Source organism: Marmota monax, unplaced genomic scaffold (assembly GCF_021218885.2).
Source record: "Marmota monax isolate L192 unplaced genomic scaffold, Marmota_monax_Labrador192_F-V1.1 WCK01_AAM20220418_F8-fsc00130, whole genome shotgun sequence".
NCBI classification, from domain to species: Eukaryota; Metazoa; Chordata; class Mammalia; order Rodentia; family Sciuridae; genus Marmota; species Marmota monax.
Genome location: NW_026693244.1, coordinates 439638 through 453167, shown reverse-complemented (window position 1 = coordinate 453167; position 13530 = coordinate 439638). Strand labels below are relative to the sequence as shown.

At 34.2% G+C, this 13530-nt stretch overlaps 1 protein-coding gene across 3 annotated transcripts in view; it reads right to left on the bottom strand.

Moving 5' to 3' along the window:
- Rnf180 (ring finger protein 180) overlaps positions 1–13530 on the bottom strand; it is a 217670-nt gene that overhangs the window by 181572 nt on the left and 22568 nt on the right. For 2 of the 3 annotated variants that reach the window (XM_058583066.1, XM_046456113.2), the window contains exon 2: positions 12644–12778. The exons of the other annotated variant lie outside the window; for it this stretch is intronic. In XM_058583066.1, the coding sequence (XP_058439049.1) occupies positions 12644–12778 (135 nt within the window). The remainder of the gene's footprint in view (positions 1–12643; positions 12779–13530) is intronic. 3 annotated transcript variants of the gene reach the window in all.

Here is a 13530-nt window from a genome sequence, read left to right as displayed (position 1 = left end):
TACAGGGAAAGATAGATATAGAAAAAAAAAATCCCACAGCTGTACTTGCTATTTGACATCTTAACCTGATCTTCATTTGAGAACTATTAATATAGAGCAAGAACCCCATTATTTTCTGAACAGTTAAAAGTCAAAGTATACTTTCATGCCAAAAATTTAAAAAATAAATAAAATTTAAAAGGAGAGAAATCAGTTATAGCAATTGATAAAAATAAGAGGAGCATAAAAGGCTGGGTTGAATATATAGTATTCTGTTTCCTTTTCTGAAAATTGAGATATGGTAGGCAAGAAAAGAAAAACCAGGATAAACACAGAGGCCTCAATTATAAATGAAACTGACAGTACTTCACATGTATTTCCGTATGTACCTTCTAAGAAAAAGAAATATATGTATGACACTTGTAATAGTTGTTCCTAATACAATTTTTCAGATAAAATGGCACATTACAACCATTATAAAAAAACATTATAAAAGTCTTAAGTCACTTAAGTTTTTTTAAATCACACAAATATAAATATTTAAAAAACACAATTTTTTTCTTTTTCTTTTCTTTTTGTGGTGTGAGAGATGAATCCATTGACTTGTACCAGGCAACTGCTACAACTGAGCTATACCCAAGATCTAAAACAAGTTTTAATGGAAATATTTTAAGATGAATGATGAAACTAGAAACAACTTAATGTGAGAAATTGAAGGTGTTTAAAGTAGTGGTTAATTTTTCCCAAGGTTATCTCCTTGGGAAAAATATAAATGAACATTAGAAAATTTCACTAGGATTAAAAAAAATTAGTAGATTTTTACATCTCAAATTTATCATGTGGGGGAAGGAGAAGGAAGAAACTAATAGCCAATTCACATAATGCTGCCAGGAAAATGTTGCCAAAATGTTTGTAAATGAAATAATTTGTTCAAGCAGCAGGGGGAGCTAATGTATAAGTATTTTACTTTTTCTTTAAGGGTAGGAAATGTCTTCAATTACTGAATAAAATCGGAATACCATTTAATTTTAAAATTATAAATTTGATGCTTTGCTTTTTATCATTATGTGATTTTTTAAGATTTTAAATGAAACAGGTTAAAGTTAGAAAGTTGAAACAATTTAATAACTATTATATAGGTTTAAAAGTTTATGGGACACAAAGCAAGAAGGTTCAGAGGTAAAATTTTCAGACAGTGAGAGCTGTAATTTAATCAGCATCTTAATCCACTGATGGATTGACTGGATGGTAACTGTAGGTAGGGTGTGGCTGGAGGAAGTAAGTCACTGGTGGGTGACTTTGGGGTTTATATTTTGTACCTAGTAAGAAGAGCTCTCTCTGCTTCCTGATTGCCATATCCTGAGCTGCCGCTTTCTGCCACGCTCTTCTTCCATGTCCTGCCTCACCTCAGGCCCAGATCTATGGAGTCAGTTGACTATGAACTGAACCTTTCAAGCCATGAGACAAAATAAACTTTCCTTTCTCCTTAAGTTGTTCTTGTCAGGTGTTTTTGGTCACAGTGATGAAAAAGGTGATTAAAACAATAACATCATTATACAGATTACATGTATGATGATGTGAGGGGGAAAAAAAGTGTGGCACATTAGATTGGGTAGAGAGAAGTAATGGGGGGGATAGGAAGGACAGCAGCATAAAATAGACACAAGTATTGCTGTATGTATATACATGACTGTATGACCAATGTGATTCTGCAACCTGTACACTCAGTATAATGAGAAATTATACCCCATTTGATTCAAATGCATGATATGTCAAGATCATTGTACTGTCATGTGTAACTAATTAAAACAAATAAAAAAAATAACATTTTGAAAGATATTTAACACTCGGCATTTCCAAGAAAACAATAATTTTTCCTTAGCTAATTCATTAACAGTGAGCCAACTATATTATTTAACTACCACAGCTGCAATACACCATAGGGAAAAAATTATACAACAAGAATGTCATTTAGATGAGCAACTTCTTCTTCTTCTTCTTCTTTTTTTTTTTTTTTTTTTAGTATGAAGGGATTGAATCCAAGGATGCTTTACCACTGAGCCATATCTCAACCCTTTTGAGACATGATCTCCCTAAATTGCCCAGGCTGGCCTAAACTTGTAATTCTTCTGCCTCAGCCTTTCTGAGTTGCTGGGATTAAAGGCATATGTCACTGTGTCTGGTGGTGTTAATTAATTATTCTTAGTGAAATCTTCAAAGTGTTGCAAATGTAAAGAAATTAAAATTCTATTGGATTATTTGATTTTTCTGTTTGCTTTGAGAAGTTACTTCAAGGGTAAAAACTTTTTAAATCAAAAGCTCAGAATGAATTCAGGAAAGAAAGAAAGAAATCAATCAATCCTCACTTAAGAGTAAATAGGCAACTTGCATCCACTCTTCCACCTTTTTAATTCACTCTTCACAGTATGTAACCAATGTGATTTTTTCTAAATTCAAGAGCCACATCACTCCCTCTCAGGGATTTCTCAGCTCTTAGGATAAAGAACAAAGTCTTTCATTGGATTTACAACCACAAATGACCTAACACCCATCTTTCTAGCCTCATATGTTGTCAGATTCCTTTTGATCTCTGAACCCCAATCATAGCAATCGCCTTTATTTCTATGAATGTATCACAGGGACTTTGAGTGTGTTGGTCCTGAAGCTTGGAATGATTTACTTCCTGTACTGCCCTCACTTACCTATTCTATCTCCATACAAGTTACTTTTTCAGAAAAAACCTTCGCCTCATAGCTAGACCCAGCATCCTGGCTATATCCCATTCATATGGTTCTCTAGGCTTTTCTTTATGCCATTTATTCAGCTAGTAACTTATGTGATTGACCAATATCTAATATTTATATGAACAACAGATATAATTATATGATTACTCAATATTATAAATATTAAGTTTTCAACATTAAATCAGAAACTTTAATATTAAATATTAATAAGACACATACATATAACCCCATTAATTAATTATTAATGGGGTTATATGTATGTTTTAATTAATTATTAATGGGGTTATATGTATGTTAATATATTAATATAATATTAATATTAAATTATATGTAAACTGAAAACTTCACAAGGACAGATAATTTCTCTTTTGCTCATCTCTGAACTTCCTATGCCTATAACAGGACACATGGTGTTGTAGTCTGCTTGGGCTACCATAATAAAATCCCACAGACTGAAGAACTTAAACAATAGAAATTTACTTTTTCACTGTTCTAGAGGCTAACTCCACAATCAGAGCACCAGCATATTCAGGGTTCTTTCTATCTTACTGATAGCTACCTTCTCATTATATCCTCACATGATCTTTCTATTGGCTTCTTCTTTTTTTTTTTTAATTTTTTATTGTGGGTTGTTCAAAACATTACAAATTTCTTGACATATCATATTCCACACTTTGATTCAAGTGGGTTATGAACTCCCACCTTCACCCCATACACAGATTGCAGAATCACATCAGTTACACATCCATTGATTTACAAATTGCCATACTAGTGTCTGTTGTGCTCCCCTGCCTTTCCCATCCTCCCACCTCCCCCCTCCCCACCTCTCCCCTCCCCTCCCCTCCTCTCTCTCTACCTCCTCCACTGTATAACCCTGAGGGTCTCCTTCCATTACCATGCAATTTCCCTTCTCTCTCCCTTTCCCTCCCACCTCTCATCCCTGTTAAATGTTAATCTTCTTCTCCCGCTCTTCTTCCCTACTCTGTTCTTAGTTACTCTCCTTATATCAAAGAAGACATTTGGCATTTGTTTTTTAGGGATTGGCTAGCTTCACTTAGCATAATCTGCTCTAATGCCATCCATTTCCCTGTAAATTCTATGATTTTGTCATTTTTTAATGCAGAGTAATACTCCATTGTGTATAAATGCCACATTTTTTTTTATCCATTCGTCTATTGAAGGGCATCTAGGTTGGTTCCACAGTCTTGCTATTGTGAACTGTGCTGCTATGAACATCGATGTAGCAGTGTCCCTGTAGCATGCTCTTTTTAGGTCTTTAGGGAATAGACCAAGAAGGGGAATAGCTGGGTCAAATGGTGGCTCCATTCCCAGCTTTCCAAGAAATCTCCATACTGCTTTCCAAATTGGCTGCACCAATCTGCAGTCCCACCAGCAATGTACAAGTGTACCCTTTTCCCCACATCCTCGCCAGCACTTGTTGTTGTTTGACTTCATAATGGCTGCCAATCTTACTGGAGTGAGATGGTATCTTAGGGTGGTTTTGATTTGCATTTCTCTGACAGCTAGAGATGGTGAGCATTTTTTCATGTACTTGTTGATTGACTATATGTCCTCCTCTGAGAAGTGTCTGTTCAGGTCCTTGGCCCATTTGTTGATTGGGTTGTTTGTTCTCTTATTGTCTAATTTTTTGAGTTCTTTGTATACTCTGGATATTAGGGCTCTATCTGAAGTGTGAGGAGTAAAGATTTGTTCCCAGGGTGTAGGCTCCCTATTTACCTCTCTTATTGTTTCTTTTGCTGAGAAAAAAAACTTTTTAGTTTGAGTAAGTCCCATTTGTTGATTCTAGTTATTAACTTTTGTGCTATGGGTGTCCTATTGAGGAATTTGGAGCCCGACCCCACAGTATGTAGATCGTAGCCAACTTTTTCTTCTATCAGACGGCGTGTCTCTGATTTGATATCAAGCTCCTTGATCCATTTTGAATTAACTTTTGTGCATGGTGAGAGAAAGGGATTCAGTTTCATTTTGTTGCATATGGATTTCCAGTTTTTCCATTTGTTGAAGATGCTATCCTTCCTCCATTGCATGCTTTTAGCCCCTTTATCAAATATAAGATAGTTGTAGTTTTGTGGATTGGTTTCTGTGTCCTCTATTCTGTACCATTGGTCCATCCGCCTGTTTTGGTACCAGTACCATGCTGTTTTTGTTACTATTGCTCTGTAGTATAGTTTGAAGTCTGGTATCGCTATACCGCCTGATTCACACTTCCTGCTTAGCATTGTTTTTGCTATTCTGGGTCTTTTATTTTTCCATATGAATTTCATGATTGCTTTCTCTATTTCTACAAGAAATGCCATTGGGATTTTGATTGGCATTGCATTAAACCTATAGAGAACTTTTGGTAATATCGCCATTTTGATGATGTTAGTTCTGCCTATCCATGAACAGGGTATATTTTTCCATCTTCTAAGATCTTCTTCTATTTCTCTCTTTAGGGTTCTGTAGTTTTCATTGTATAAGTCTTTCACCTCTTTTGTTAGGTTGATTCCCAAGTATTTTATTTTTTTTGAAGATATTTTGAATGGAGTGGTTGTCCTCATTTCCATTTCAGAGGATTTGTCGCTGATATACAGGAATGCCTTTGATTTATGCGTGTTGATTTTATATCCTGCCACTTTGCTGAATTCATTTATTAGCTCTAATAGTTTCTTTGTAGAGCCTTTTGGGTCTGCTAGGTATAGAATCATATCATCTGCAAATAGTGATAATTTAAATTCTTCTTTTCCTATTTTTATGCCTTTAATTTCTTTTGTCTGTCTAATTGCTCTGGCCAGTGTTTCGAGAACTATGTTGAAGAGAAGTGGAGAGAGAGGGCATCCCTGTCTTGTTCCAGATTTTAGAGGCTTCTTCTTATAAGGCCACAAGTATTATTGAATTACAGCCTCATCTTTATCACTCATTTAACCTTAATTACCTCCTAAAAACCCTATATCTAAATACAACTGTGTTGTAGTTCAACATATGCATTAGTAGGGGAATACAATTCAGTCCATTGCATGTCACAAGACTAACTATGAAACTAGTAAACACAAAATATTAAAAATGTAATAGCATTGAAATATATATTTTGAGATTATAGCCAATGAAGGAAAGAATAATAAAGCCACCAGAATAATAAAGCCAAGGAGAAAATTAGCAAACCACCTAAAAAGGAGGTATGTAATTTTATAATCAATTCAATATTCTTTGATCATATTCATGGCAGCCACTGCATTATCATGATATTATAAGGATGAAGTACTTCTTAGCCTAGTGATGAAAAAGAGTCATAACCCAATAATATAAAGTGCCTTACAGTAAACGTTGGACTATTCCTCAGTTATTAGTTTCTTCATCTCATTGAAATTTGGTTCTTGCCTCTACTATTCTTACAACTACAATAATCATTGACTAATGATCTCATTTCTAAAACCAATGACCACTTTTAATTCTCATTCAGAGTCTTTTCGTATGGCTATACAGTTTGTACACAACCTCTGCATTAATGTAGGGGAAACATTTCATAGACTAGCATTCTCTAGGATCCACATGAAAGACAGTGTCTCATCTTCTAGATCTCCCAACAACATTCAACACTAATAACCAATCTGTGTTTCTGGAAGATGTTCATCCTTTGACTTCTATGAAACTGCATCCTATTTTTTGTCCATGGCTCCCTTTTCCTTCTTTGTGATCTTCTATTTTTCTGTCTATCCTAGAAAGTTTCCTATGTCCTCTTCTCTCACTCCATTCACATATTGCAATGGTGATTCCACCTACTTTCACAGCTTCCCTCACTACCTACATGCTGAGGACTCACTCCTAAATCTATACTCTTATTTCCTATTTCTAACATATTTGAATGTTCTACAGGCCGCATTAACTTGACATGTCCAAACTATAACAACTAAAACTGAGGGCACTACCACAGATGGAACAAATGGAGATAATTTCTATTATTTTATTTTTAAATTTTTTTAGGAGTTTTGCTGTGATTTTGCTTTTGATTTTACTTTTGATTCTTCTCCACACGTCTTATGACTCAGGTCTAAAGACAGAGTAGAAGCCCCCTTTCCTCTCTATGAAAATTGTAAACTCCATTGTAAATTCCCTCATGTCTTATTGCATGACAGTGGCTGGAAAGCTAAAGCTCAAATGTCCATATTCCTTTACAGCTCAGTTTAAATATAACCTAGAAAAGCTCAACATGCATATGGCCTATGGTACCACAACTCCACTTCTAATAATATACCTCTGTCATGTATACTAAGATACATGTAAGAAAGCTAAAAGCAACACTGGATTTTAGCACAAAACAACTAGACGTAATTCAAATGTCTACCAATAGTAGAGTTAATTATAATGTGACATATATAATATCCTAGAATACTATACAAACATGAAAGTAAACTAAAGCCACACTTCAACATGGTGATGCTGAGTTAACAGCAAGTTCCAGAAGAACACCTATCCACAATGTGACTCCATTTATAGAAAGTTCAGAAATAAAACACTTATTTTATTATTTAATTAAGTGTATACTTTAGTAGGTAATAAATGTAAATAGTTAGGTCATTAATTTAGTATCTTTTCAACACAACCTCTGATAAACTTACTTTTAGATTATAATAATTTATTTTGTGATTTCCTATAATTAGAATATATCTTTTTATGTGCATCTTTGATATTTTTACAATATGTAGGCTTATAAAATATAAGGCACATTTTCATAATTTATAGAAGGACTTAAGGAAAAGCAAATCACATATCTGCTACCCTGATTAAGAGATACAACAATGAGGGCTGGGGTTGTGGCTCAACGGCAGAGTGCTTGCCTAGTATGCATAAGGCACTGGGTTCGATTCTCAGCACCACATATCAATAAATAAAATAAATGTCAATTGGAAAAAACAAGAGAGAGAGAGATAGAGCCTGGCATACATGAAGGCACTGGGTTCAACCACCAGCACCACAAAAAAATTACAAAAAGAAAATCAACATTATTTTAGACACCCCCTCAGTCCTTCCTAATTATAAACTTCCTTCTCTAGACTTAATCATGATATTAACAAGACAGGAATGCCCTCTTTCACCACTCCTATTCAATATATTCCTTGAAACTCTACCCAGATCAATTAAATAGACAAAAGGAATTAAAGGGATATGTCCAGGAAAAGAACTCAAACTATCACTGTTTGCCCACAACATGATTCTATGCTTAGAGAATCCAAAAAACGCCATCAGAAAACTTCTGGAATTAATAAATTAATTCAGCAAAGTAGCGGGATACAAAATCAATACCTATATATCAAACAAATTTCTATACATGAGTGATAAATCCTCTGAGAGAAATTATGAAAACTACCCCATTCACAATAGCCTCAAAAAAATAAAATAAAATACTCAGGAATCAACTTAACAAAAAGGTGAAAGACCTCTACAATGAAAACTACAAAACACTAAAGAAAGAAATTGAAAAAGACCTTAGAAAATGGAAAGATTTCCAATGTTCTTGGATAGGAAGAATTTTTACTGTCAAAATGGCAATACCATCAAAAGCATAATACAGGTTTAATGCAATTCCAATTGAAATCCCAATGACATTCCTCATGGAACTAAAAAAAAGCAACCCTGAAATTCATTTGGAAAAATAAAAGACCCAGAATAGCCAAAGCAATCCTTAGCAAGAAAAGTAAAGCAGGAGGCATCATAATACTAGACCTTAAACTATACTACAGAGCTATAGTAACAAAAACAGCATGGTATTGGCACCAAAATAAACAAGTAGACCAATGGTACCGAATAGAAGACACACAGAAAAAATCCACATAAATTCAGTTATCTCATACTAGACAAAGGCACCAAAAACATACATTGGTGAAAAGATAGCCTCTTCAAAAATGGTCCTGGGAAAACTGGCAGTCCATATGCAGCAAAATGAAATTAAACCACTATCTCTCATCATGCACAAAACTTACTTCAAAGTGGATTGGAACCTAGGCATTAGACCAGAGACCCTGCACCTAATAGAACAAAAAGTGGGCCCAAATCTTCATTATGTCAAATTAGGTCCTGACTTCTTATTTAGACTCCTAAAGCACAAGAAATAAAATCAATTAATAAATGGAATGGATTCAAACTAAAAAGCTTCTTCTCAGCGAAGGAAACAATCATTAAGTGAAGAGACAGCCTACAGAGTGGGATAACATCTTTACTACATGCACATCAGATACAGCACAAATTTCCAGGACACATACAGATCTCAAAAACTTGACTCCAAAAATATAAATAACCCAATCAATAACTGGGCTAAGGAACTGAATAGACAGCTCTCAGAAGAAGATATACAATTGATCAACAAATACATGAAAAAATGTTCAATATTTCTAGTAATTAGAGAAATGCAAGTCAGAACTACTATAAGATTCCATTTCAGTTCAGTCAGAATGGCAACGATCAAGAATACAAACAACAATAAGTGATGGTGAGGATGTGTGGGGAAAGGTACACTCATACATTGCTGGTGACACTGCAAATTCGGAAAGCAGTATAGAGGTTCCTTAGAAAACCTGGAATGGAACCACCATTTGACCCACTCCTCCTTCTATACTCAAAGTAAAGTCAACATACTATAGGGACATAGCCACTTCAATGTTTATAGCAGTTCAATTCACAACAGCTAAACTGTGGAACCAATGCCCTTCAATAGATTAAATGGATTAAAAAAAAATCTGGGGTATATATACGCACTGGAATATTACTCAGCCTTAAAATAGAATAAAATTATGGCATTTGCAGGTAAATGGATGGAGTTGGAGAATGTCATACTGAGCGAAATAAGCCAATCCCAAAAAACCAAAGGCCAAATATTCTCTCTGATAAATGGATGCTGATCCATAAGGGGGCATAGGGGGACATGAGAAGAATGGAGTAACTTTGGGTAAAGTATAGGGAGTGGAGGGAGCAAGCATGAGGGCAGGAAAGACGGTGAAATGAGATGGACATCATTACCCTAGGTAAAGTATAATTTCATATATGATATGATGCTACATCCTGTACAACCAGAGAAATGAAAAGTTGTGCTCCATTTGTGTACAATGAACCAAAATGCTTTCTGCTGTCATATATACCTAATTAGAATTAATTAAAAATAAATAAATAAATAAATTGCTCCTTTGACTTTCTAGATTTTTAATATATTTTATTATATATATATATATATTTCAATATATATTTTTATATATAATATCAGATTATAATTTCACATAAATATCTTTATTTTATAAGATAGTTTTGATAGTTTACATATATATTTTACAAAATATATACATATACATTGTACATAAAAATCTATAGAGACAAACATAAAAATGGTGGTTGGGGATGAGAACAGAAAAAATGAGCATGAGAAGACTTTTTCGGGTAACAAAAATGTTTCTGAAATGTATTGTTGTGATAATTGCATGAGTAAAAATCACTGGATTATATTTCTATAATGGATAAATTTTTTGGCTTACAAATTAAATTTTACAAGTTAAATTTTTGATTTTACAAATTAAATTTTAAAAGCTGTAAAATATGTAAAACATGAGTTTGCCTGGGTGTGTGTGTGTATGTGTGTGTGTTTTCACACATTTCATCTTTTGGGAAGCATTCTATGACTAGTCCAGGCAGAAGTTTGTTTGCATTCCTGCTATAGTACACAACAAATTAAGTTATACTGGGTTGGCCTATTTTCAGCGAAAAGTTTAAAGCTCCTACAGGACTGGAATATATTTTTTTACTCTATATTGCTCTCTTGAACTACCCATCCAAATACATCCTAGCAGTGCTTGAACTTCTATTGTTTATTAAATACTTGCTTAATGAATGAATAAGAATTCTGCAGGTAAATAGGACCAGTCACTCAATTGAGAGTGATATACATATTCCATGATATACTTATGGAAGGCCAAAGGCAACAAAAACTATGTGGAGGTTAAGAGGACTGGTCCTGAGCCTCAACACCCAGTCCTACCGCACATGCATTACCTAGTAGCAGTGTGAACTGGGCAAATTATTTAGGCTTCTTTGCCTCAGTGTACTTATCTGTAATATGGACATGATAGATTATTGTCCTCTAAGAGTTACTATAGGGAATAAATAATATAAATATTGCACAGAAAACAGTGCCCAACCAATAAGCACATAAAAAGGTACCCCATAAATCTTAGTAACCAGGGAAATGCTATAAAACTATATTTATATGCCACTATTCCTCTTATCAGAATGGCTAAAATTATATACACTTAAAATATCAAGTGTTGACAAAGATGTAAAGCAACTGGAATTCTCATACACTGCTATGGAAAGTGAGTGTTCACTTTGGATATCTAGTACCAGTTTCTAAAAAAATTAATACATTTACCCTGTGACCCCAAATTCATATATGTATCAAAAAGAAATAATAAAATATAACCACAGAAAGACATTTTTAAGAATTTTAGAGCATAAAACTGCAATAAGCCCATCTAATTTCAAACTGGAATGAGTACAAATTACCATTGGCAGAAAAAAATGTTAATTATGATATATTCATACTATTCAGCAAATTACTTCTACAGATAACACATAAATGAATCTCTAGAACATTTTGTTGAAGAAAATAAGTCAGACAAAAAAGAAGCATACTATATTATTCTATTTGAATGAAGGGCAGGAACAGGTAAAACTAGTCTATGGTGATAGATAATAATAGCTACCTTGTAAGAGGGAGTGTTGCCTGGAAAAGGGCCAGACAAATTTATGGGATTACAGAAATGTTTATATCTTCAACTGATTCATATCAAACTGATGAAATTTATCAAGCTGTGCACATTGTTTTGCTCTATGTAAATTATATTCAATAAAATAATCTCAGCATGTGATATGGTTTGGATATAAAGTACCCCCCACATACTCATGTTTTGAAGACTTCACCCCCAGTGTAGCAATGTTCAGAGGCAGTGCTGTTGGGAAATGATGTTGGATCATGAGAATACTAACCTCATCAATGGATCAACTTATTAATAAGTTAATAGCTGAATGGGTTATTAGAAAGTGGGGTCAAGTTGGAGGAAGTACATCATTGGGGTATGCCTTTGAAGAATCTTGTTCCTGGCTGCTTCCTCTCTCTCCTTCTCAGTTTCCTGACTACCCTTAGATGAACAGCTTTTTTCTACCATGCTCTTCCACCATGATGTTATGCCTTGCTTCAGGCCTAAAGCAATGGAGTCAACTAACCAAGGTCTAAAACCTCTAAAACCTTAAGTCCAAATAAATCTTTCTTCCTTTAAGATGTTTTTTTAAAGTATTTTGTCACAGCAACAAAAAGATGAGTAATATAGGGTGATAATATGTTTTTTAAGGTATTTTGTCACAGCAACAAAAAGATGAGAAACATAGGGTGAAAATTTGAGGGGTTTTAATCCAGTGAAAATGTTGTTTTTAAAAAGTATGTGGCACACAGTAAGTATGCAGTCAAAAGTTATCTACTATTATCAGATTCAGGTTGGCTAATCTGTTAAAAGTACAGAGGAAATAATCATGATCAAGTATGGCTGAGGCAAAAAACAAAACAATAAGAAGACAAAAAATTAGTGTGTCTCTTAAATGAGGGAAGAAAACAGGTGATTACAGTCATGCTCTTTTGAATTTAGAATTCCCTGTAAACTCCACAAATTACTTCCTAGTTTGTACCTATTGAGTATTGCCTCTTTAATATTACTCTAAGAGAAGTTCAAGGAATTTCAAAGGGACATTAACATTAGCAGCTAATGCTAAAACTATTTGTAACTATGAAATATGAAGGATACCATATAGAGAGTATAGTATGTCTGATGCTATACTCACAACATTCCTACACTAGAAAATGTTCAAAGACTAAAGTCAGCAATACTCACCTTAATCACTTGATTTTCAAGATAATTCATGAAGCAATCAGAATTTGCTATACATTTTCTACATTTCCAACAACGAAGAATACTTATTTCTTCTTGATTATGATTTTTAGTTATTAATTCTTCACTTTTTTTCATCTGTAGGAACATTAATACAGTTTTAGAATGTTAAACTATGTCACATCAACTTCATTTTCAAATATACAGCAATGCTACAAGTAGAAACAACTATCATTTATTGAAGTACTGTACAGTCCCCCATTTTCCCCTACTTTCTGTGTCCTGAGCAAAAACTCATAAAGCACTTTGATTGCTTTGTAACAGGTTTATCCCTGTAAGCTTGAACCTAAGCAAGAGCTTTAAGTACTTGCAAGCACTGATAAAAGTATTTAAGTTGTTGCCCTGAACACACTGAAAGAAACTGGCCCTGAGCCAAAATTCCTTAAACCTTCATATAAACTCCACAGTTTGACAAATTGTTGTGGACATAATTAGGTAGACTATCCCTTTTCTGTCATTGTTCATTGTGAGGACAAGCTGGAGTACTTTGTGAGTTCTCCTAAAAAATATTTTAGACCTATCACTCTGGAGTTTAGTGCTTTTCTTTTTTTTTTTTTTTTTTTTCAGTTCAGAATCTCAACTGGCCCTATCTCTGGATACTCCTTGGGGAACTCCTCTGACACCACATTGTTTTGTTTTGTTTTGTTTTGTTGCTACTGATTGAACCAGGGATACTTTACCAGAGAGCTACATTCCCAGTCTTTTTATTTTTTATTTTGAGACAGCATCAAAGTTGCTGAGGCTGGTCTGAAACTTGCAATCCTCTTGCCTCAGTCTCTCAAGTCACTAGGATTATGGGCACATGCCACCACACCTGGTTCTGCAACTAC